This window comes from Elephantulus edwardii, unplaced genomic scaffold (genome assembly GCF_000299155.1).
Source record: "Elephantulus edwardii isolate Elephantulus edwardi_28Jun2011 unplaced genomic scaffold, EleEdw1.0 scaffold00017, whole genome shotgun sequence".
Classification (NCBI taxonomy): domain Eukaryota; kingdom Metazoa; phylum Chordata; class Mammalia; order Macroscelidea; family Macroscelididae; genus Elephantulus; species Elephantulus edwardii.
The window spans coordinates 22,730,950-22,754,365 of NW_006399767.1; the positions used below are offsets into that span (position 1 = coordinate 22,730,950).

General features: G+C 48.2%; 2 protein-coding genes across 2 annotated transcripts in view; one reads left to right on the forward strand and one right to left on the reverse strand.

The window, feature by feature from the left end:
- CCDC167 (coiled-coil domain containing 167) overlaps positions 1-19,273 on the forward strand; it is a 23,341-nt gene extending 4,068 nt beyond the window's left edge. The window contains exons 2-5 of the mRNA XM_006882164.1: positions 13,447-13,557; positions 17,322-17,416; positions 17,847-17,899; positions 19,170-19,273. Coding sequence (XP_006882226.1) covers positions 13,447-13,557; positions 17,322-17,416; positions 17,847-17,899; positions 19,170-19,273 — 363 coding nt within the window. The remainder of the gene's footprint in view (positions 1-13,446; positions 13,558-17,321; positions 17,417-17,846; positions 17,900-19,169) is intronic.
- Positions 19,274-22,039: 2,766 nt separating this feature from the next.
- Positions 22,040-23,416, reverse strand: part of CMTR1 (cap methyltransferase 1) — a 56,022-nt gene continuing 54,645 nt past the window's right edge. Inside the window, exons 23-24 of the mRNA XM_006882025.1 lie at positions 22,871-22,980; positions 22,040-22,172 (exon numbers count right to left, since the gene is read on the reverse strand). Coding sequence (XP_006882087.1) covers positions 22,040-22,172; positions 22,871-22,980 — 243 coding nt within the window. The remainder of the gene's footprint in view (positions 22,173-22,870; positions 22,981-23,416) is intronic.

Genomic DNA, 23,416 nt, shown 5'->3' on the forward strand with positions numbered 1-23,416 from the left:
CCTTTGAATTGTGGTGTTGGAGAAGAGTACTAAATATCCAAGAGACTGCCAAAAGAACAAATAGATATGTCTTGGAAAAAGTGTAGCCAGAGTGTTCTTTGGAGGCAAAGTTGGAGAAGCTTTTCACCATATACTTTGGGCATATTGTTAGGGAAGGCTATTTCTTGGAAAGGGGCATCATGTTTGGAATGGTGGAGAGTTAACAAAAGAGAAGACTGTGAATGAGATCGATTGACACAGTGACTGCACAATGGGTTCAAGTATGTCCAATGATGATGATGGCACAGGATATGACAGGATTCAGATCTGTTGTTCATAGCATCCCTATGAGTTGGATTCAACTTAGTTGCTAACAGTAACAGAGTATCTACTGAGAGATTGCAAGGGATTTTTGATGTTGTTCTTGGGTGCAGTCAATCAGTTCTGACTAATAGCTACACTTGTGGGCAACAGAATGAAGTCATTGCTGTATTTGAGCCCACAGTTGCAGACTCTGTGTTGGTCCTTCTCCTTGAGGATTTTCCACTTTTTAGCTTACCTTCTATTTATCAAACATGATGTCCTTCTCCAAGGACTCGTCCCTCTTGATTGCATGTCCAGAGTATGTAGAGGAAGTCTCATCTCCATGTCTTCTAAGACATAGTCTGGCTATACTTCTTTTAGGATAGATTTGTCTGATAATCCTGGTATATTCAGTATTCTTCAACACTATAATACAAAGACACCAACCTTCTTTGGTCTTTCTGAATCATTGTCCAACTTTCACATGCATTTGACGTGATTTAAAATACCATGCACCTGACATTAGTCCTCAATGTGAAATCTTTTTAACACTTTAAAGAGATACATTGCAGCACATTTACCCAATGCAGTATGTCAGTTCAGTTTCTTGACTGGTGTCTCCATGGGCATAGATTGTGGAGCCAAGTAAAATTCAATCTTTGACAACTTGAAGAGATAAAGGATAGTTACCATCATGCTGTTGTTGCCTTGTTGGATGAAGCCTCAGTAGCACAATTGTTAAGTGCTCATCTGCTAACCAAAAAGTTGGCATGTTAGAACTCACCCAATGGCTCTATGGGAGAAAGACCTGACAATGTGCTTCAGTCAAGATTACAGGCAAGAAAGCCTTCAGAAGAGAGTTGGCTCTGTGGTGGGAGGTTGCTATGAGTTAAAATTGATTCTACTGTATCCAGTAGTCCTCTTCTTAAGTCCTGCCGCTCCTTGAGGTTTAACCCTAGTTAAGTGGTTCTCCATACCTTTTCAACCTGTATGCAGAACAGATTATCCGAGAGGCTGGACTCTGTGAGGAGAAGTGTGGCGTTAGGATTGGTGGAAGATCTATCAACAATCTGTGTTATGCAGATGACACAACCCTGCTTGCTGAAACTGAGGAGGACCTCATGCACTTACTGCAGAGGGTCAAGGACTGCAGCCTTCAGTATGGACTGAGGCTCAATGTCAAGAAGACAAAGATTCTCACCACTGGACCAATCGGTAGCATCAGGATGGATGGCGAAGAGATTGAGATTGTTCACAGCTTCAGTTTGCTCGGCTCCACGGTCAACACTCTTGGCACCAGCAGCCAGGAAATCAAAAAACGTATTGCGATGGGAAAGTCTGCGGTTAGGGACCTCTCAAGAGCAACGGTGTCTCTCTGGAGACTAAGGTGCGCCTGATACAGGCCATGGTTTTTGCAATCACTTGTTATGCATCAGAGAGTTGGACAATGACTAGGGAGGATAGAAGGAGAATTGACGCCTTTGAGCTGTGGTGCTAGAGAAGAGTATTGAATGTACCATGGACTGCGAGGAAAACAAACAGATTCAACCTAGAGAGGGTTAAACCAAGCTACTCCTTGGAGGCAAGGATTCTGGAGCTTCATCTGACATACTTTGGACATGTTGTAAGGAGAGACAGGTCCTTGGAGAGGAACATGACACTTGGTAAGGTAGAGGGCCAGCACAGGAGGGGAAGACCCTCTATGAGGTGGATTCATTCAATGACTGGGGTAATTGGGATGGGTGTGTCAGAGGCAATGAGATTGGCACAGGATAGAGCAGGGTTTAGGGCTGTTGTACATAGGATCGCTATGAGTCGCAAACGACTCAGCACGTAACCACAACAACAAAGTGGTTCTCAAGAGTATATAAGAATCATCTACAGAGCTTGACATTTGGTAAACTTGAGTGTACATTTCCACACATGTCCATGCAGGTGGTTTCGTACTGCCCCTTTACTTGGTGGAAGAAAAGGTTGATAGAAATTCATGAATCTCCATATGAATGAGAATAGTTTACAGATATGTTAATGTTGTCAGGTGCCATCAAGTACAACCCATAGTGACCCTATAAACAACAGATCTGGATCCTGTCCTATCCCGTAACATTCTTACAGTTTCTCACACATTTGAGTCCATTGCTGCTGCCACTGTCTTCCACCTGGTTGAGGGGCTTCCTCTCCTTTGCCATTCCTCCACCTTTCCAAGCATAATGTCCAATGTACAAGGAGGAGCCTCTCCTAGCAACATGCCCAAAAGATGCGAGACAAAATTTCACCACCCTTGTCTTCACGGAGCACTCTGGCTGCACCTTCTCCAAGACTTAGCTGTTTGTTCTTTTGGCAGTCCATGGGATGTAGGCTATGGTCTGACCAGGTGCACCTTAGTCCACATACTAACATCACTGCTTAATAATTTGGTGAGGTCCCTGACTGCAGACTTTCCCAGTGCAATACGTCTCCTGATCACCTCACTGCTGTTACCAGTTGTATTGATTGTGGATCAAAGTAAGATGAAGTCATAGACAGTTTCAATCTTTCCTCCATCTATCATGTTGTTACCTATAAGTCCAGTGCTTAGAAATTTTCTTTTCTTGATGTTGAGATGTAATCCATATTAAAGGCTGCAGTATTTGACCTTCTGCAGTAAAAGCTTCAGGTCCTGTATTCAGCAAACAAAATTGTGTCATCTGCATAACAAAGGATATTGGAGTCTTCCTCCATTCCTGACGCCTCATTCTTATAGAATACATCTTCTCAAATAATTTGCTCAGCATACAGATTGAATAGGTGTGGAGAAAGGATACAGTGTGAACTCACACCTTTCTTAATGTTAAACCACTGATACAGTAATTAGGGCAATGGAGATAGCTGTTTCAGAATCAGTAAGACTGGCTCAGGATAGAACAGGCTTCCGAGATATTGTACATAGAGTCACTAGGAGTTGCAGGTGACTCGACGGCACATAAAACAACAGTATTCCCTGGCTCTGTTCACACAACAGCTTCTTAGTCTTGGTATACGTTTCATATAACACAGTTAAGTGTTCTGGGATTCCTATTCTTCTCAATGTTAGCCATAATTTGTTCTGATCCACACAGTGAAATGCCTTTATATAATCAATAAGGGATAAATAGACATTCTACTGGTATTCTTTGCTTTCAACCAAGATCCTTCTGACACCAACCATGATATCCTGGTGCTATGGCCTCTTCTAAATTCAGCTTGAACTTCTGGCAGTTCTCTATCTATGTACTGTTCTGGCTGGGTTTTTTTTTCTTCATGATCTTCAACAATATTTTGCTTGTGATACTAATATGTTAATGAAGTGGCACTTTTTAGAGGAGCATAGACTTCATAGCCTATGTCCCTGTGTGACACAAATGACTAAGTGTGAGGCTACTAACCAAAAAGTTGTTTTGACTACATCAAGTGAGTGGTGCTTTGGAAGACAGTCTTGGGGAATGGTTTCCAAAAAATAATAGCCATTATAAATTCTGTAGAAAGCCTTCTACTCTGAAATGCATGAGGTCACAGAGTCAGAATCCATTCAACCACAACTGTTTTTGTTTGTTGTTTTTATAAGCTGCCATAATAGCATGGAAGGCTGCTGGGTGGTTAAAGTGTTTTACAGTCAGCTGCCAATCTAAGGGTTGTTGATGCAGACCTACCCAGTTGTATTGTGGGACAGCGGTTCTGCTCTCTAATATAAGGGATCCCCATGAGTCAGAATTAATGACAACATTCCAGTTTTGTATTTTTAAATAAGGACATTGGTGGGTGGTTAGTGAATTCTTCCTTGTGGAGCCTTGGGCTCAGCTGCTGGTCATGGCACCTCATGAGCAGCCACCGCTCATCCGTCAGTGGAGGCTTGTTCACAACCATCACGGGGATGGCTCAGGACTGGGAAGAGTTTTGTTGCCTTGTGTATGACTGTTAAGTCAGGGCCAACATTAAGGGACCTAACACCAACAAAATGCTATAACAGAAACCCCCAAAACTTGGGAGCTTGAAGAACAAGGAAGTTTATTTCTTTCTAACATAATAATCTGGAGCAGGCATCAACAAATTTTGTCAAGGGCCAGATTTTTTGGCTTGCAGGCCATATGATTTCTGTTCAGGTGCCCATCATAGCACAAAAACAGGCACGGACAAATGTAGGCGAATGGGTGTGGCTATGTTCCAATAAAACATTGTTTACTAAACCAAACTAGGGTCCCTGCTTCTGGTCTGGAGTGCCAGGACAGTGGTGAGTCTGCCGCCACACAGAACTTTGCTAATACTTGCATTCATTACGGAAACCAGGCCACACCCCACACGTATCCCCACTGGCATGGAGGAGAGAGTGAAGAAGTAACCCCACTCTCTTAAGGACCCTGGGCTTTAGTTATTTCCATTGTCAAGACCTAAGATTCGTGGCCTCACCTAACTGCAAAGGAGAGCTACGACGTACAGTCGTCGGGAGGCACGTACCCAGCTAGAGCTTGGTTACTGGAAAGTGTCACTAAGGGACTAGTGTGTTTTAGGGGACAGCCAGCAGCCTTCATTACAGATCCCCATCTCCCTCAAGATACGTTTGTAAAGACTGAATGAGTCTGTGTAAAGTGTCTAGCACAGACCAGCACATAGTGGTTACTTAACAAATAGTAGTTCTTCCTTATTAGTAAGTAGTTGCTATGATGACCTCATGTGTCATGTAGTCAGAATAGACCTCATAGACCAGAATAGATTCATGTCATGTGCCAGAATAGAACCATGCTCCATTGGACTTTCAGTGTGTAATGTTTTTTTGGAAGTAGACCACCACACCTTTCTTCCCTACAAGTAGACTCAAAGCTCTATTTGGTAAACAGTGAAACACTTAACTGTGGGCACCATTGCTTTGGATCTTCCAATGGATTTTTAGAGACAGTAAATTACACGAGAGTGCCCATCTTTTAAGTTGCTTTGAGGTTGGAGGAGACCCTGAGAGTGCAAGTGTGCTCACTTGCCAACTGAAAGGTTAGCGGTTCAAGTTCACTCAGAGGCTCTTCAGAAGAAAAGCTTGGCCATCCACCTCTGAAAAATCCGTTGTCGAAAAGCTTATGACAGTTATTGTTGTGTACCATACAGTCGGAACCGAACCATAGCTGACCCTCTGGTGGGTTTTCACAGGCAGTTAATCATGTGAGAGGAGATTGCCTATCCTTCTCCCAAGGAGCAGGTGATGACCTCGAACTGCGTGCCTTCGGGATTGCAGCAGCGCAGCTCCTTGCCATTAGGCCACCAGAGCTCTCTTATGGAGAACAGTTTAAATAAATAGTACACTGTCAGTCCCCATGAGTCGGAATCAGCTTGACAGCTGCTATTTTATCTTTTTTTTTTTTTTTTGAGGGGAATGTGTATCCTAGAGCCTCATCTTGGCCAAAATCACCTGGTGTGTTACCCAGCATATACATTTGCCATCTTGATCTCTAGCGTTACTGTTTGCCTGACTCGGTTTAGAGAGCTAAAACTGTGCCTTAGCAAAGCCCTGACGTCTGGCTGTCTCCCCACCTTGCTTCTTCATCGCCCCCAGCGGGTCTGAGTATTGAATGTGCACTCACGCTTCATAGCAGTAGATATTGTCCTCTTATTAAAAGTCATGTGCTCAGAGCCAATGAAGTGGTGATTTAATCAAAAATGTTTGTTAATCTGACGAGTGCAATAAAAACCCCACAAGTGAGTGATCTCAGCACCTGCAAACAGTCTCCGCTTGTTGTAATGAAGCAATTACTGAGCAGGCGGCAGTCACCCTGCGGGCCGGCTCAGACCAGCTGTACTGGGCAGTCAACCTCCCAGGACGGCTGAGGCCTCTCTGAGACCCCCTCCCCCTCTCCTCTCAAGGCCTTTTTATCCAATTCTTTTGCCACCTTCTGAGATCTAAAAAAAAAAAATGGCTGTGAGTTTTTAACATCTGATAATTTATTCTGAATAACAAAAGAATTACCAGCATTCCCTTATTTACCAGACAGCCCAAATCTGCCCTTTTATGTAAATTTATCCTCACTTTAAAATTATCTTGAACCAACCCCTTCTCACAACGATTTCTTTGTCACAATTACCTTCACATGCTGCATATGTAGCTTTAAAATCACTGAAAAGATTCTGAGCCTCCTCTTGCACTAAAGTAAGGCTAAATAAGAACGGGATGCACCTGTTCTGACTTACCCACAATTCGACTTAAAAACACACGTAGGAACAGCTCCCCTTTGTAACCTGGGGACTGCCTGTATAGTTCAGGTAGAAATTACCAGTCTTGGTACTGATTTTAATGTTGTGTGGGAGGAAAGAAAGGTTGTATTTCATTCTGAACTGTTAGGAAGAGTCTGGCTGGAAAAAAAAATTAATTCTAAACTTAATGGAGGATTCTGGCGATGTAAAACCTATTTGTATTTTTAAATCTGACACTATTGAACCCTCACTTGGTCACTGCACTTTTAGTTCATAGCTGGACCACTCAACCTGCTGTCTTTAGGTATTGCCACAGCCTGCTGGTCTTCAGTTAAAAAACATGTGGTATCTTAACTGACATCTTGAAGGGGAGCACTCAGTTACACCTGGTCGCAGGTTCAAAAATCTACCCTTTGCAAAGCTGTAAGCTATATAGGTACAGAAAACTGACTACAGTGAGGGTTGTTTTTTTTTTTTTTCTTTCCCTCAAGATATTTGAAGGTGGGTGGCTGTTGGAATGGGTCAGTTCAGTTTTGTCAGGGCATGTTATTTGTGGATTCTTAGCCATGCTCACAGTCTCAAGATGGCTGCCACTGCTCCAATTATATTAAGACAGAAAGAAGGGAAATAGAATAGCAAAACAGTTTGCGCCTTTTATCAGTAAAACAAAAACCTTCCTAGGACCCTCCCTGTTGATTTCTAAAACATCTCATTGGTCAGGCCATCTCATCAGGAGTAGGGAAGGTACCTGTTGAGCTTTTTCAGCCTCTATAGTGGAGGCAGACAAAAGAGAAAGGGTTAGGAATCTATCTTGGTGTTAAAAAGAGCACAGGCCACGTGGGGAGCACCATACCTGGCCTTTATCCACTTCACAAAGGGGAACTGCTCCCATCCACCACTTCCCATGATGTCAGACATGTCCCCCAAACTTCCATACCTCTTTCTACTCATCTCAACACCAATTTTATAGCTTTGCTGGATCCAAAATCCAATGTGATAGTTCACAGACCACACAGAATCTAATTGGGGAAGTTAAAAGGTTATAATCCAGATTAATAACACAGTATACTTAAGACAGCTCCCAAAATGTGCGCACAGGCACCTTAGCCTCAAGCCTTAATGCTTTAGGCCAGTGTTCCCACGTTCTCAGTCCTGCCCATATTGGCTCAATTCCCGCTAAGGTCCCATCTCCCATCAGGTCTCCATTTCAGCCATAGGTGTTGCTGCTGTGGGTGTAGCTGGAGTAAGAAGGCCATCCTACATTGTCTCACTGCTTCCTCAATAGCACAAAAGATCTGCTTGCTCAATTCAATGGCAAGACCAGCGAGTCCCCTTTGTAGATTTTTGAGATTGGCCAATCCCCTGTGGAATGGTAGCCGCTAGTCCCTAGGCCCCATTCACATCTTCCTACCCATCTACCTAGCAAAGTCAAACAATGGCAAGGAAAAGTCACATTGAAAGATGAACTCCACACAGGTTGGTCAGCTATCTGCTATGAGGGGGGGAAACCAGGAGCAGTTCAAAATTCACTGAAACCCTTATCAGAAAGAAGCCAGGGTCAGTGATGACTAAAGAGAGGTGGTGAGTTTGAGAATGAGAGAGACCAAGATGAGCACCAGAAGAAGACTGCACAGTTATTTCATGCAGACTGTCAGCTGTGTGAGGGCAGGGAGGAGCAGAAGTGCTAAGTGCACTTGAGAACCCTCAGTCTGGAACAAGCCGAGGGAGCTACTTACACAAAGGATAGAAGCAGCTCAGTGGACCATCAGTAAATATTTGCCAGATTTTCTTGAATGGCAAGAGGAGGCAGTTGAACCCTCAACCCTGACATCTGGGCCAAGCATGGTGGGGAGTGGGGGTCGTCAGAGTTTGGAGGCCACAGTGAAGCTGGTGGGTAGATGCTAACTCATTGAGGAACCAACTAGCCAGGTGTTGAGAGGAAGGCTCACTGCACACGGAGAATGCCCAGGGGCCACAGACTCTTAAATGAGCCCCACCTGCTGCCAGCCACAAGTGACAGGTCACCGTTGAGCAGGTGATTCTCTCGGCAGCCTGCATCTAGCACCGCTCCCCTTGACGGGGGTCAGGAGACTAAAACCTCATTACCTAACGCGGCTGGATGTCAGCATGTGTGGAGTGGCTGTTTGCCAGCATCTTAATTAATGAATTCATAAGGCGCGGAGTGGATGCCAGTTCTTGAAAAGTGCTTTGAGCCTTTCAGCAGTGAAGAAGCTTTTGCTAATTTATCAAAAAATATATATTGGGAGAAAGAAGAGAAAACAAACCCTAAACAACATTTTGGCTCAGGGACAGCTGACGGCTTCAGGCGAGGGCTGATGGGGCTGTACTTGCAAAGCCGCTCAGCCCAGCCTCACGCCAGCTCAACCGAAGGAAGGGCCCAGAGAACTCCGGAAGGAGAGGCTGTCTCCATAGACAGAATAGCCCTTCAACTCTTTCTGCTTTTCCTAAAAATTGTTCCTAGGCTATAAACGGAAGAGGTTTGTTGTTTATCTGTTCAGCCTGAGAGAAACTGCTCATAGGCCCGATAATTTGAACCACAGGCGGAGGCTTGTGTTCTGCTCCCATAGATCTGAAAAGCTTCTACCAAAGACAGCCACCCTAAGGGGTGTCAGGGTAATCGGCCTCATGGGGTTTCAGCCTTGTCAGCTGGATAATGGACTCTTGTGACTCACCTGTAGACCCCAGATGGAAAGGCCAAGCTCTGCTGGCCAGAGGCCATCTGGGCAGGATGCTGGCTTCTTACCAATCGGGATATATGTCCTAGGGCCTCCCCTGTGTGAAAGTGAGTGGCTTTCCAGAAATCCAGTTCCCTTACTGCTGAGGCTGTAGATGAAACAGCCAAGCCCAATTTCCATGTTGTAAATTAACAAGTGAAAAGGAATGCTTTGATCCCCTTTGGGGGAAAGGAGGGTTTCTGATACCCAACTAACCCACATTTTCCCTGCTGGCAACTGGTTGTTTTTGTATGAATTTTGGAGGGTGCCTTAGCAGTGAAAGTGATGGGAGAAGGCACCAGGGATATTGGACGAGAAGAGTGTTGGAGGGTAATTGCTGCTCTGTGAGGAGAGACGTGCTTGGCTCCTGTCTCCTCAGTCTCAAGCAAACAGATTTCAATCAACTTCTTCTTTCACAGAGAGTACCTATTATATGGACAGAGACCAAGCAAAAGCCCTTATACAAGATTATTCAGAGTAGAGAATTTGTTGAAATCAGATCAACAAGCTTAGATGGGCTTCAACTGGGATGTGGAAATGACTTTGTTCCATGAGCCCTTCTTTGTCATAGATATTTTCATGAGAGTTTGGAAAACAGCTTGAAGTGGTAGAAAGAGCATGAGCTTTGACGCAGACAAAAACCCAGATTCAGACCCCAATTCTGCCACTTCACAAAACAGCCTAGGGCCAGTGGCTTATGAATCTCCCCATCTGGAGTTTGCTCCTCAGTAACTTGGGGACAGTCCATGCCTGTCTTACATGGTTGGTGTAAATATTAGCATACAGAAGCCACCCACATACTGTCTGGGTCTTTGTGTAAACTGTGCCAAGAGCTAGGACTGGCTAACAGCTGGTGGCTCTCCGCTTTCAAGGCGTAAATGAATGTTGGTTAAGAGCAAGACACAGACCTCCTGACTTCTCTGTTCACTGACTGTGGCCCTGGACAAGTTTCCTCATTTATACTAACACTATATCCAGGGGAGCTCAGGTGGCCTAGTAAGGAAGGAATTGCACTGACAATCCAAAGTTGGCAGTTTGAGTCCACCAGCAGCTCTGTGGGAGAAAGATGGACAGTCTTGTCCTGTGCCATTTACTGCTTCAGAAACCCAACAGAAAGCTGTGAGTCAGTTCTGACTTGACGGCAATCAGATTTTTTATTCTATACCCAGCTTATAGGGTCACGGTGAACATTACGTGAGTAGATGCTAGAACAGTGACTGGCACACAGTACTTGCTGCTGAAGTGCTGGCTACTACTATTGTTGTTATTAAGGTCTGCGTAGACTTGGCTTCTGGATTCTGCCTAACTCGTGTTCTGTCCTCCAGACTGCTCTCAGATTCCCTGACTTGGGCTCAGCTCGGGTACCCTAACACCATGCTCTTCAGTAGTAGTGCCTAGAAGGCCTGACAAATGTGATATGCCCAGTGGCTCAGGCCTGACCCCTGTGGCCACCTATTCCAGCAGATCTGTCACTTGTGGGCCAGCAAGTCCTGAAAGCCAAGGCTGGCTGCCTGAGGCAGAATGGAAGCAGAGTGGGTGGGGTAGCCCTTCCCAGCAGGTCTGACCCCAGACAGTGGCATTTTAGGGGGTGGGTGGGGAGCTTCACACAGCCGTGTCCACAGGAGGACGGCTTGTGGCTTGTGCTTATCCACAAAATGAAAGCTTCTGGGAGCCCCCACTCCCCCAGCACAGCCAGACCCTGGAGCTGCACCCTCTGCAGGCTCAGCAGGAGCAGTGCACAGGAGCTCTTGTCCAGAGGGAGGGAGGAGACAAGTGCCCGACCCCGAAGAGGCCTCATTTGGGACTTGGATTCCCAGAGACTCCACACTCCTGAAAATATGCCTCCAGGGCATTTCAGATGAATTTTACCGTTTCTTTTAACACAGTAACTTTATGGCATATAGGACCCCAGGGAGACTTCCCTGAAGCTGAGAATAAGGTGATATTCTCAAAATCAGGTGGCAAAGGGAATTTTGCTTAGCTGGCTTGGGGTTGCTGAGCTCCCAGATGAGCGAGTACAACAGCTTGTGCACACACACTCTCACACACACATACTCTCTCTCCTTCTCCTCTTCTGTCTCTCTTTCTCTTCTCAGCCCCACCAATCACCTAGCACAGAGCAGCATCTGTGTGGAAGTACCCTTGACTCCATGACTGAGAAAATGAAGACATTGCCCCTGACTCTTGCCTTCAGGAGAGATGGCACCACTTGGCTGGGGTGGGGGGCCTTGTCCTTACCTTGGTCCCACTTTACAGCCCCCACCAACTTTGACTGCTTCGATCATTTCAGGTCTTTGAATTCTTCTGCAGGAAACACCCCAGCCCGTGTGGATGGCCCTGTGGTCCCATGCTTCTCTCTCACTGAGCCTCCTCTAGCCTAACTACCCAAAGGCCAGCTGCCAGGCCTTGGTTCCCCAGTGTCTCTTGGATAATGCAAGGTATTGGTTCTCACCCTGCTAGGCCCTGGGATCACTTGTTGACAGCAGGTTTGCTGTCCCAACTTCCAGGAACACCACCTCCACGGAGATCAGCCGTTCCCTTTCACTTTGCACTTGGGGGTGCATGCTCCTTCCACCACTGTCATCTTGTGTGCCCTTTCCCCCTTCTCTCTCCTGCTTTGACTTCTTCCCTGAGGCCCCGTGGGTACTCTGAGCTAAGCTCAGTTGGTCTCTGGACCAAGAACAGGCTTTTCCACAGGATATTTGGCCTTTCCAGTCCTTTGAACGGCCCACCCTGGGATTCCCGCAGCCCGTGCCAGGGCCTCAGCTCAGGTGGCGCTGCCCCGAGGTGTTCATAGATGCCTTGTGAGGAACTGTCACCACTGCCCTTTCTTCCTGGTGTCCCCTCCACGCCCCCTCTGGACTGCAGTCTTCTCTGTGCTCTCTTTTTAAATCCCCCAGAAAAATTGACACTTGATTTTCTGAATATAAATGTAGTCATGGGTGGATACTCCCTAATGTTAATGTACATCCAGAGGGTTAGGTTGGTTGCCCACCCTAGGCCTGAATGAGAGCCTGCTTTCTACGCTCCCTGGCCATTTCCACTATGATAGCCACAGCTGACAGGGCTCCAGCTTCGGCTCCAGACAAGCCCACCACCTGGGTCTGCCATGGCCCGCCCTGCTGACAACCTCTCTCCAGCCTTTTTGGCACAAGTCCTGGGAACCTCCTTAACTTCTGGAGTTGGTCCAGTCCCTTTGAAGGGGTCTCTTTAGCCTCAGCTCCTGGGGTTTATATTCCAGCTTCCATTTTAGCCAGATACTAAGCCCTCAGGACATAGAGGGAGGAAAGGTGGTGGTTCTCATCATGCTAGGCACTTCCTGACATCTGCTGCCAGACTTCTCGTGCCATTCACATCTCTTCAGATGCCTGCAGTGCCTAGACCACACCTAAGTCTTTTCTTTTGAAAATTCTTCTAGGCCTCTCATCCATGGGGGCCCCACCAGGTTTTACCTCAACTTCCCAGCAGGCTGTGACCTGAGATTGTCCAATGTGTAGAGGTGTCTGTTGCTTGCTGTTCTGATGATCTACCAGCATAGTCTCAGAAGGTTACCCCAAATCCAAGCCACAGGGGCTCCGTTTCTCCCTGCTGCCAGCCGGTGACTAGTGGAGAGTCTGTTCACCTAGTACTCCTACTTTTCTCTCCCTATTAATCTTGCCACAAAAGTTAGTTCTCTTTATTTTCTCAAAGTTCCAGTGAAAACCACATTCTGATAATAATGATAGCAAACACTTCAGGTTCTTACTATCTTAAGCATTATCCTGAGCACCTTAGGTGTATTGCCTCATACTACTCTCAGAACAACACTCTGAGCCATGAAACATTGTTCTTTGTTTTACACCTGAGGAAACAGACACAGAATTAAGTGGCTTTCCCAGTCACACAACAGGAACCTGAGTGTTTCCCCACCCTGTGAGCCATGATTACAGTCTCTGGCTCTTTGGGCTCCAACTATCTGCCCAGCTTCAATCCCTGCATGCTTCCTCTGATAACTTTCTTGTTCTGATTCTTGTCCTGCCAGTCCCCTCTTGCTTTCAACTTGGTAGAAGGGGAAAACCCTAAACTGAGATGACAGATTTACATTGGCTTATCTAGAATGCATACTCCACGTGCAGGGTGCAGGTCGGCGAGCTGACTGTCCACCTGGAGACCTCCCTTCCCTTGCTCTTCCTCACCCTCCCAACCCCAGTCACAATGAGAGACACACCTTTCCTGCCCTCCCTCCTTGCTTCCTCTGCAGCCAGAAACTCCCATCATTCCAGCTGCCCCAGAGCCGGCTCTGCTTCAGGAAGTGGTGCAGGGTGCCAGCTTGCAGAACGAGGCTGAGCTGGGGACCCAGTGGGTCATCTCAGTGGGTTTGTGGTCTACACAAGAGTCTGCTGCTCTCAGCCTCCCCTCACTCAACCCACATCAAGCAGCTGGGCAATAAAGGGGAACTTGCTTTTTAGAAGGGAATCAGAGAGAGCTGTCAGCAGGTCATAAATATTCATAAAGGGAGGTTAGAACTTGAGTCCCTAAAACCTTGATTTGTGTTCTCCCGTTTAAGCCTCATTAAAAAGTTGTGACTGAAAGTGGGGATAGTCAGTGGAACTGAGGATAAATTGAGCTTGTTCAGATAAAGGCCTCTGGCTGCCGCTCAGCAGCATGCTAGCCGACTGGCTCAGCCACTTGTGGTTTGCCAAGCTCAGGTTTAAGATTTTGGGCACTTGATGGCAGTGCCCAAACAAAGGTATGTAGATATGAAAATCCTCCACCTGTTGCCATTATAGAATGACATGCACAAAAGACTGGCTTATGTGATGTCAAGAAGAAATCTAATTTAGAACTAAGATATCCACAAACTGCCTATCTATAGACATGTATAGTTGCTCCTTCTAGCTTCTGTGGGTATAAGGAAAAGAATTTCAGATTCCAGCTGCTAGGTGAGGCCTGACAGTGTGTCCCTAGTTTTGAATCTGTGTGATCCAATTAACCCTCTGCTGAAAATTTGTCGTCTTCTTATTGTTATGGACCATCGAGCCAGCTCCTGCTCATAGCGACCCCAAGCACAACAGCTCTGAACCCTGCTCGATCCTGAGTCAATCTCACTGTCTCTGACACATATACCCTCATTATCCCATTTATTCTGTCAGTCCATCTCATCCAGGGTCTTCCTCTCCTGCGCTGTCCCTCAACCCTTCCAAGCATGATATCCTTCTCCAAAGACTGGACCCACCTGGCAGCATGCCTGGACTATATGAGATAGACTTTTAAATTTCTTGCCTTCAAGAGCAGCCTAGCTCACCCTCTCCTAGACAGACCTTTTCTTTCTCTTGGCAGCCCATGGGATGTTCAGTACTCTTCTCCAGCACCACAACTCAAAGGCATTCAATTCTTCTGTCATCCTTGGTCATTGTCCAGCTTTCTGATGCAGAGAAAGTAACTATGAAGACCGTGGCCTGGATCAGGTGCACCTTGGCCTCTTAGGTTGACATCCTTGTCCTTGTTCTTCAGTACTTTGGAGAGGTCCCTGACAGCAGATCTTCCTAATGCAGTTTTTGTCTTTTGATTTCCTGACTGCTGGTGCCAAGAGTGTTGATTGTGGAACCACACAAGCTGAAATTGTTAACAATCTTAATCTCTTCTCCATCTCTCATGATGCTGCCAGCTTACCTCATTGTGAGAATCTTTATTTTCCTTTTTTAATATTTTTTCCTTTTTTTTTTTTAAAATTTTCACCCAAATTTTTTTTTTTTTTTTTTAATATTTTTTCCTTTATATTTTTTATTAATTTTAATAAGTTTACAGAGACTTTGGATTTCCATTCATTTATTGTTTGCACTTTTCTCCCTACCCACCCCTCCCCCCCAGTTCATTCTTTTCTTTGAAAAGTAAAAGAAATATTCTTTCATTGTTACACAAGTCCTCCCCTCAAGTCCACTCCACTATGCAACCTTCGTTCTGGACTCCTGTCATGACAATAATACCCAATCACATATCTCTTTTAAACAGTTCTCTCCCTTATCTGTTTCAATACAGTATACATTATTTATCCCCACTTTTTCAGCCTCCCCTCAACTCCGATGTCAGTCCATTTTACAACAGTGGCCCTAAGCAATATTTGTCCTTTTGTGACTGAGATATTTCGCTCAGCATAATGTCCTCCAAGGTCACCCATTTTGTGTAATATTTCATAAGTTCCTTGTTTTTCAGTGCAGCGTAGTATTCCATTGTGTGAATATATCACAGCTTTTCATCCATTCATTTGTTGATGGGCACTTAGATTGTTTCCAACTCTTTGCTATTGTGAACAAAGCTGTAATAAACATGGGTGTGCATATATCTGCTTGGGAGGCAGTTATGGTTTCTTTAGGGTATATACCCAGTAGTGGAATTGCTGGGTCAAATGGTATTTCTATTTGCAACTTCATTTTCTTCATGTTGAGCCTTAATTCATATTGCAAACTACAGTCTTTGACCTTCAGTAGCAAATGGGACTGAAGAGCAGTACCCTTTCAGTTAAGAGCAATACCAAAGGCCTCGTGAAGGAGGCGGCACATCATGAATTAAGCTTTATTTCGACTCACAGTGCAGCTGGGGTCTGATTGCTGTTTCAACATCGTGGAAGTAGCTCGCACCAGATCCTAGAGCTCCAGTCACCATCATATCAGCCAGGTACAGAGAGGAGGAAGCTGTCCAGCCGGGTGCATTTCCCTGCAGTGCAGCTTCCAGGGAAGCTCTGCCCTCCCCAGACAGACCCATCTCCTGACTGGGGCTGTTTCTCAGTATGGCCCTCCCTTTGGTGCTCATTGGTGCTCATTAGCAGAAAAATTACACAATTAACCAGGCAGTTAACTCAAGGCTCTGTAGTTGCTCTCTCCCACAGGTTCCTGCTTGAGCTCCTGGCTTTGGCTGAGGGCTCGACTGCAAGGAAGGGGATGGATGGTGTGTCAACTGGACTGGGCCCAAGGAGAAGGGCCATAAGAAGGCCCCGAGTCTTAGCAGCTCTCTGAGGCCTGCACTGCTGAAGCCCAGGGCTCTGACTCCTCTCCCACCCTCCCTGGGTCCATGCAGGCATTGACTACCTTCTCTGCAGGGATCACTCCAGAAAATAAGATATGAGAGGGTGTTTCACGGACTCCTCCGAAAAGTCTTCCCATATTCCTCACTGCAAGTCCTATTTCTGTCCCTTCCAGGGATATGGTGAGTCTAAGTCAGAAAGGGGAAAACCGACATTACAGGGAGCCCAAGACATCATTAAGTCAACTCCCCAAATGAGTTAGACATGGGGCCCTCTGAACCTTCCCTCACCTCAAGGTTCTGCCAGCGGTGTAGAGGTGGACCAGGAGCAGGCCCAGGGAGGCGATTAGAGAGATGCCTGGAGACTGAGACAGACACACAGACATGGTTTCCGTAGGCAGCATTTTCTGAAATATTTCTCTGCTACTAAGATTATTTCCCAAGAACACATCTGAAGTTTTGTTAAAAAAACGAATGGGGGAAATATACCTCTGGCAACCAGTCTTTTATGAGTTTAGCTGTTTTGCCACAAGAGTTAAATCTGCCTCTGTGACGAGCAGTATTTTCACAAAAGACCAAAGAGAAGGAAATAAGAGTGTTTGCGAGCTGCATTTTCCTTTTTATTCACACGGTAATTTTTATTTATTCTCATGGGGAGAAAATATTAAGATGAGAAAAATACCTATGCTTTCTGGCTCCTAAATTTCTAATCCTCTGTGTGTGAGAGAGAATGTGTGTCCAGATTTACCCTAGAGGCCTGTGGAGCAGGTGTGTACTGCACTCAGCTCGGGCTGCCTCTGCTGAGGGCCCACTGGGGCATGGTACTAAGGCATCAGAGCTGACGGAGGGGCTGGCCCCAGTCTCCGTCATCTACATGGGAGTCAGGGTACCTGTGAGCCCCCGAGCAGCACCCCAGCTCTGGCTTAGAAAGAACTCAGGCTGCTTCCTGTGAAGCTGAATCATTGAGGGGGAGAGGGAGTGAGAAGCTCGGAAGATAGCAAAACGGATGCTGTAGAAAAGATACTGGGCCTGAAGAAGCAGCCAAGGGGCTCCCTCCTCAAACCCAGGGTTTTAGAAGCAACGGCTACCAACTTGCCTTGTCCTGGGCTGTTTCAGATCGATGGGCTGGAAGAGAAGCTGTCCCAGTGTCGAAGGGACTTGGAGGCCGTCAACGATAAGCTTGACCGGGAAGAGCTGAGCCCAGAGGCCAGGTATTGCCCCTGCTGGACTACCCTGTATTCCTCTATCTTGCCTCCCATGTCTGTCCTGGGGCCTCAAGTGAGCTTCTAGGCGTGAGTGTCTTGGCCCCTGAGCCTTCATCCCAGAAGTACCTCTCCCACCCTGCCCCAGACATTATGCCTCACAACAAAGTATTTCCCCCTACCTGTTGTCATATTGGAACCCTGAGTTGTTCACTGACTTGAGCCTCACAGTTCACTTGCCTCCCAATTCTGGGGCATCCACTTATGAATGTACTTTATCATCTATAAGGCAAGTCTCCACCTGCCCACTTTCCCACCTGCTGCTGGACAACTGAGCCCTGTCCAGCCAGACCATAATAATGCTGTCTTGGTGTTTTGGCTGCCTCTCAGGTGGGAAGACGGAAAAAAAGTTTGAGCCATAAACTTTCTACCCTCACAGGCGGTGTCTGGAAAAGGAGCAGAACAGCTTGATGAGCAAAGTCTCCAACTATGGTAAGAACTCTCCTTTAGTTACCAGCCCCAACCCTGGTCCCAGTGCTGGGAGGGTCGGCCCAGAAAGCCTGAGAGGTTCCCAATCAGGGACAGCTGGGGAGGTATCCCCTAGCATGGGAGGACAGCTGTCTTGTCTTTTGTTCAAGGAAAGAGAAGCGAGAGCCTGTGCCTGGGGCCCTCTTCTGTTAGGCAGCCAGGTCGAGAAGTTTACATCTGCTGCGTCCTACTGAAAACCCTGCAGAGGCAGTGGGGCCAGTGAAGAAAGACTTGTCACCAGCTGGGATATAGGAAGGGCTCCTGTGGATGGAGCAATGCTGCCACCTTCTGGGCACTGGGGGCAGAATCATGCCCTGGCAATGCATGGAGAGGGTAGGGTGTGGGCACTGTTGAGCACCGGCTGCCCTAAGCCTGCCTGGCTGGTTTGGCCCCAAGAGGCCAGAGAGAAAATAATGTGCACAAAGCTACTGACTGGTCCAGGCAGCAGCCCCAGACTAGCCCAGCTGGCAGGAACTCCCAGAGGGGGCCATTTGAAACACTGTGAACACAGCAGAGTCACGTAGGCATGGACCCCTGTAATTAAAGCATGACTGGACCCGGGCACTCAAGCTCACCACACACTGATTTCTCCCTCAAGCCTAAACAATTTTCATGCAACATTGCAGCACTGCCACTCAGTTTAGCCTCATAAATGATCAGCCACGTGCATGTCACACGGAAGGGACAATTAGAAGCCTGGCTGCAGACAGCACACAACCCCCCTGGGTCAGCTACCCTACTTCCAGCCCCGCCCTGCCCCTGGTCATACAGCAGAGCAACAGGAGCTCAGGATCCTCCAGCACAGAAGCACCGATGGGATGGCCCCACACCGCACCTGCCCCTTGTCACACCCAAGGAGGCCCTAATCTCAGTTCCAGTGGGCAGGTGGGATCCCACACAGGGGATACAGTGAAGAGGCACGAGGATCAGCTCTCGATCCCATGCCTTTACCTAGCATGGATTTCAGGTGCAGCCTTTTTGGTGACATCTCACTCATCCCTCCTCAATCTAAAGAGGATTTGCAGAGATGGTTGGGACTTCAATAGGTTGGGATCTGTAACCAAAGATGTTCTACAAGGACAGGCTGCTTTTATGGATGATAAGGTGGCTGGGAGGGAATGTGTCTCCCCTGAGCATTATTCACACATATTTGCTGACCAGCAAAGAGGAGGCAGAGGTGATGAAAACAACAGGAGTCCAAACTCTTGCACCCCACCACCCTTGTTCTTCCCAGAGAAGGAGCTCAAGTTGCTTCGGCAAGAGAACCAGAAAAACATGCTGCTGTCCATGGCCATCTTCATCCTCCTGAGCCTGGTCTATATCTGCTGGACCTCGTGAGCCTAGGACTGCCCACAGCCAGTGCTGATACAGCTGCTCTTGGCCCTGGCTCCGTCAGGACCGATGAAGCCCTTAAGCCTCAAAGGGATCAAGGTGCAGGGAGCACTTCCCCACCCAGAGGCTCGCATGGCCTCCTGGCTGCCCAGCCCCTTCCTCCCAGGGCCTGCCATGGGGCCTGCTTCTCCAGGAGGACACTGTGTGCTGGCTTCTCCCTGAGCCCACGGGAGAGGCAATAAAGAGGCCGGACTCTCCTGTCTGCTGAGTAAATGTCATGGTCTGACTGTAGCTAGGGATGGTGGGGGCGGCATTTAGGAGTCAAGGAAGAAAAGATGTTTGAAGGAACGCTCCAGGCTTAGTGGCTTAGAATTCAGAAGGAAGGGAAAAGTGGGAGCTGCAAAGGTGAGCCCCCACTTAAATGGCATATACAATGGGAATTTTCCAAGCCATGCTACAGCAGGGGCTCCTGACAGGGCCCAGGTGTTGCAGGAGCCACGAGGAGACACTGCACGCTCTCCATCCCCCTCCCCACACTCTACCTTGTCCTCTAGCCAGTGCCACTGCCTGTAATTATGGCAGGAAAAAAAGTGCAGACTGTGCATGAAGGGCGACTTGGGGACTTGAAGTGGTCATGAGGAGGTCTCAGGGGAGCACGGAGTTAATCTGTCTTCAAGAGGCAGGCAGGGCCGCTGAGGTCTTGCAGAGCGAGTGGGCAGCAAGAGCCATGGTAATGACCAGACAGACTGATGGTGACAGTGGCCAGTAAATCAGGCGGGTTTGCAGTGACAAGTGGTGGGGGCGGGGCAGGGTGTGAGTGGAGAATGAAGAGGCCAGAGCCACAAACACAGACGTCACCACTGCCCAGCTCATCTCCCAACTCCACTTGGGTCCTGGTCCAGGAGTGGGGGCACATGAGGCTTCTTAGTAGGCAGGGCAAGGCCACCAAAATGAGGGGCTCTGCCTTCTGAGACAAAACCAATTGAGTAAAAACAACGGGGACAAAGTAGCTTGGGAGGAAACATCAAGTAGGGACCCTGAAGAGTTGCACCAGTAGCAAGGCTCAGGAGTGAGGGACAGCACCACAGGGTCAGCAAACTGTCCCTCCGGCCCCACCTTCCCCTGGTCTAGTGACACTAATTGGTCTGACGCCTCTTATTTTAGTCACACAGGCTGATCTGGCCTGTCACATTGTCACCATAGAGTGAGCTATGTGATTCACAGAAGGGGAAGAAGAGTCTCTTGCCTTGCTGGGGTGAGAGACCTTCACCCTCTTTTCCCAGTGCCCCAGTGTCTGCCCTCTGTAGCAGTGGGCAGCAGCCTGGTCCCAAGCCCCAGCAGCTCTGACTAAACCAGCTCTCTGCTCCCTCTTCTCAAGTGGCGTTCCCTCCCCTTCACCCCCAGCCCAGCCTGTTTCATCCAAGCCAGTCAGTCCCAGACCACAAAGCACAGAGCCACACAGGCATTAAAAATATGTTTATCTTTAATGATCCAAGATTTTGCAAGACACACTGATATACCCAGAATTGGGTAGAAATACATCTCAGCAGTGCTGCTGCCAGCTTGGGGTGGGGTTGGGGGATGGAGATGGTGCTGGATGGATGACCCCCCACGGTGGAGTCGATTCCAACCTCAGGGGAGACTCAGTGCCTTATCTCCATGGAAACCAGTCTAGCATTGGGATGGGGCCCTAGGGAGGCTGATAGAAGCATCTCTGAGAGGTATTTCCCATTGAAAACAACCACAGATGCCCTCCCCCACCCCTAAAGCTACTGGCCGGCTTCCCTTCTTCCCTCCACCTCCACTGAGATAGAAGAAATGGAGTGACCACATGAGGACAAAGGAAAGCAGACTGTATCTCCTACTGGGGAAGAAAAAGGAAGGGAAAGGGTAGTGAGGCACTGCCTCCAGCTGTCAGAAATCCACGACGGCCCTGGGCTGGCTATGGCCAGTGGTGGCACCATGATTGCCAGAGGGCTGGTGTCCTGTCCTCTTACTGGTGGGGCCGCTGTTGCTGAGGGAGAGAAGACGACAGGTCTTCAAGCTGCTTGCTCCCATTCTAGAGCTGTCCAAGGGCTGGAAATGAGTTAGGAAGGCTCGCCAGCCTCAGAAGGCTGTTATGTCCAGTACCAGAGAAGATGCGCCCTGGATCCAGATGTGAGGTCAGGGAGGTAATGTCCACACGCTGCCCTTCCCGGCCTGCCAGGACTGTCACAAGTCCAGGCAGGGAGGAACTCCAGGGAAGGCAAGGGCAGGTTATGTGGTAAGGAGACAAGAAATCTCCAGCTTGGCCTCGAAATGGAGGAAGTCCAAAGAAACAAACCTTAATTTACACTGCAGTTTCTCCTGACTAGTTCACAACAGACGGCTTCCCCCAACTCCAAAGTCTGCCCAATAAAAGGTGTGACACAGAAGAGGCGTGAATGCCCTCAGGACAGTGCATCAGACTCAGAAAAGCGAGTCTACAGGGTTCAGGAGAGAACAGCCAAGTGTGAGCCCTGCCACTCCAGCATGGCCTCCAGCAGCCTCACGTGCCCAGGACACTGACTTTGAGCCTGCTGCAAGGTCCCGTCCTTCAGGCTAAGCCCTGGTGGAAAAACTTCCTAGGCTTGTCCCTGGGACGAGAAGCCTAAAGGTGAACCAGAATGATTGTCCTCTGGAGGGCCTTGAGACCACCCCCCATTGCCAGGCTCCCGTCCAGGGGAAGAAGGTCACCACTGGGGACCGAAGCACAGAGGACTGCCGAGGAAGTGGCAGGTGGGCCCGCAGCCCTCAGGCACTGTGCGTCTGGATGAAGGAAAGGACATCCTCCTTGGACAGCTTGTGTGGATCCTGCGGCTTCTGGGAGTCATGCACTCGGATGCCATCTCCCCATTCCCAGAAGAGCCGGCTATAGTAGCAGATGCTGGAAAGGAGGGAGGGGTAAATGGCTACACCAGGTAAAGCAGACCAATAAATGTCCACTGCGATCCTGGCAGCAGTGACTGAGACCCTCACGGTGCCAGTGCCAGTGACTCCACTTGGGAGTCTTCCCTCTGGCAGGAGAAAGACCCTCCTTCCTGCCTTGCAGAACCAGTTTTTCCCAACCAAGAGCTGCAACAGCTAATTGCATCCAGCAAATTCCTACAACTACTGATATTCCTGGTCTCTGCCGCTCTAATAGACAGTATCATTGTGATGTCAGAAACAAGTGTTGATGGCTAGTTAAAGGTACATTAGGGCTGTAAGCTGCTATCAAAACCTATGACAGCAATCTGGTAAACGGGCACTGGCTCCTGAAAAGGGAGTGTGGTGCCGAGTCTAAGGGATGACACTGTGGGCTCCCAGCATGTTCCCAGCTCTGGGTCAGGGGCTCAGGGTAAGAATGGCAATTCAAGCAGGAGCTACTGTCTGGGCAGATGTGCTTGGCATCTAGTACCCTCAGCCATCATGGCAGGTCCTGGCATCACAGCTCCTCTCATTCAGTTTACCACTCGAGCCTGGCCTCACCCTTGTGAGAACAGAACCTGTCCACTCAGGAGAGTCTCTTTGAGGATAGTCATCAGTCAGAACACGACGTGTGTCTTAGAAATAATAGCTGGGGTTACAAAGGGGGATACTTACTGAAATGGGGCAATGGAGTCTGCAGGCAATTCATATGTAGAGATCCTGGTTTTCTTATTGTAGAAGAACTTTCTCTTAAAGTTTTTGCTGAATGCCATAGTCCATGGCTCTGACAGAAGGAAAGGACACAGAACATCATGGGTGACAGCTCAGCCACTGCTGTGTGTCCCTCCCCTCCTCACTGTTATAGCCTTCAACCCCCATCCGGGGGGCTCTGGGAGGACGGCTCCTTCAACAGCCCAGGCCCGCCGCCCTGCCATCTAGCTACATCCCCGGGCCCTGGCAGAGGGATTGGGACTGTTTGCTGAGGTCACTGAAGAAAGTGACTCTACTGGCGATGCAAGAGAGCAAGCTGGAGATTTTCTTGATCTGCTGCTGACCACTGAGAAGACCCTTCCCACAGCCCCATATGCATATATAAATCAGGCTCCCTGGGCCCACCAAAGAACAGAAGAGGCTCAGGAACATGGCCACCCCAATACACTGCTCAGCAAACTGTCAGCCTGGCTACTTCCCACCTCAGTGGGAGCCTCAGGCAGGGGGGGG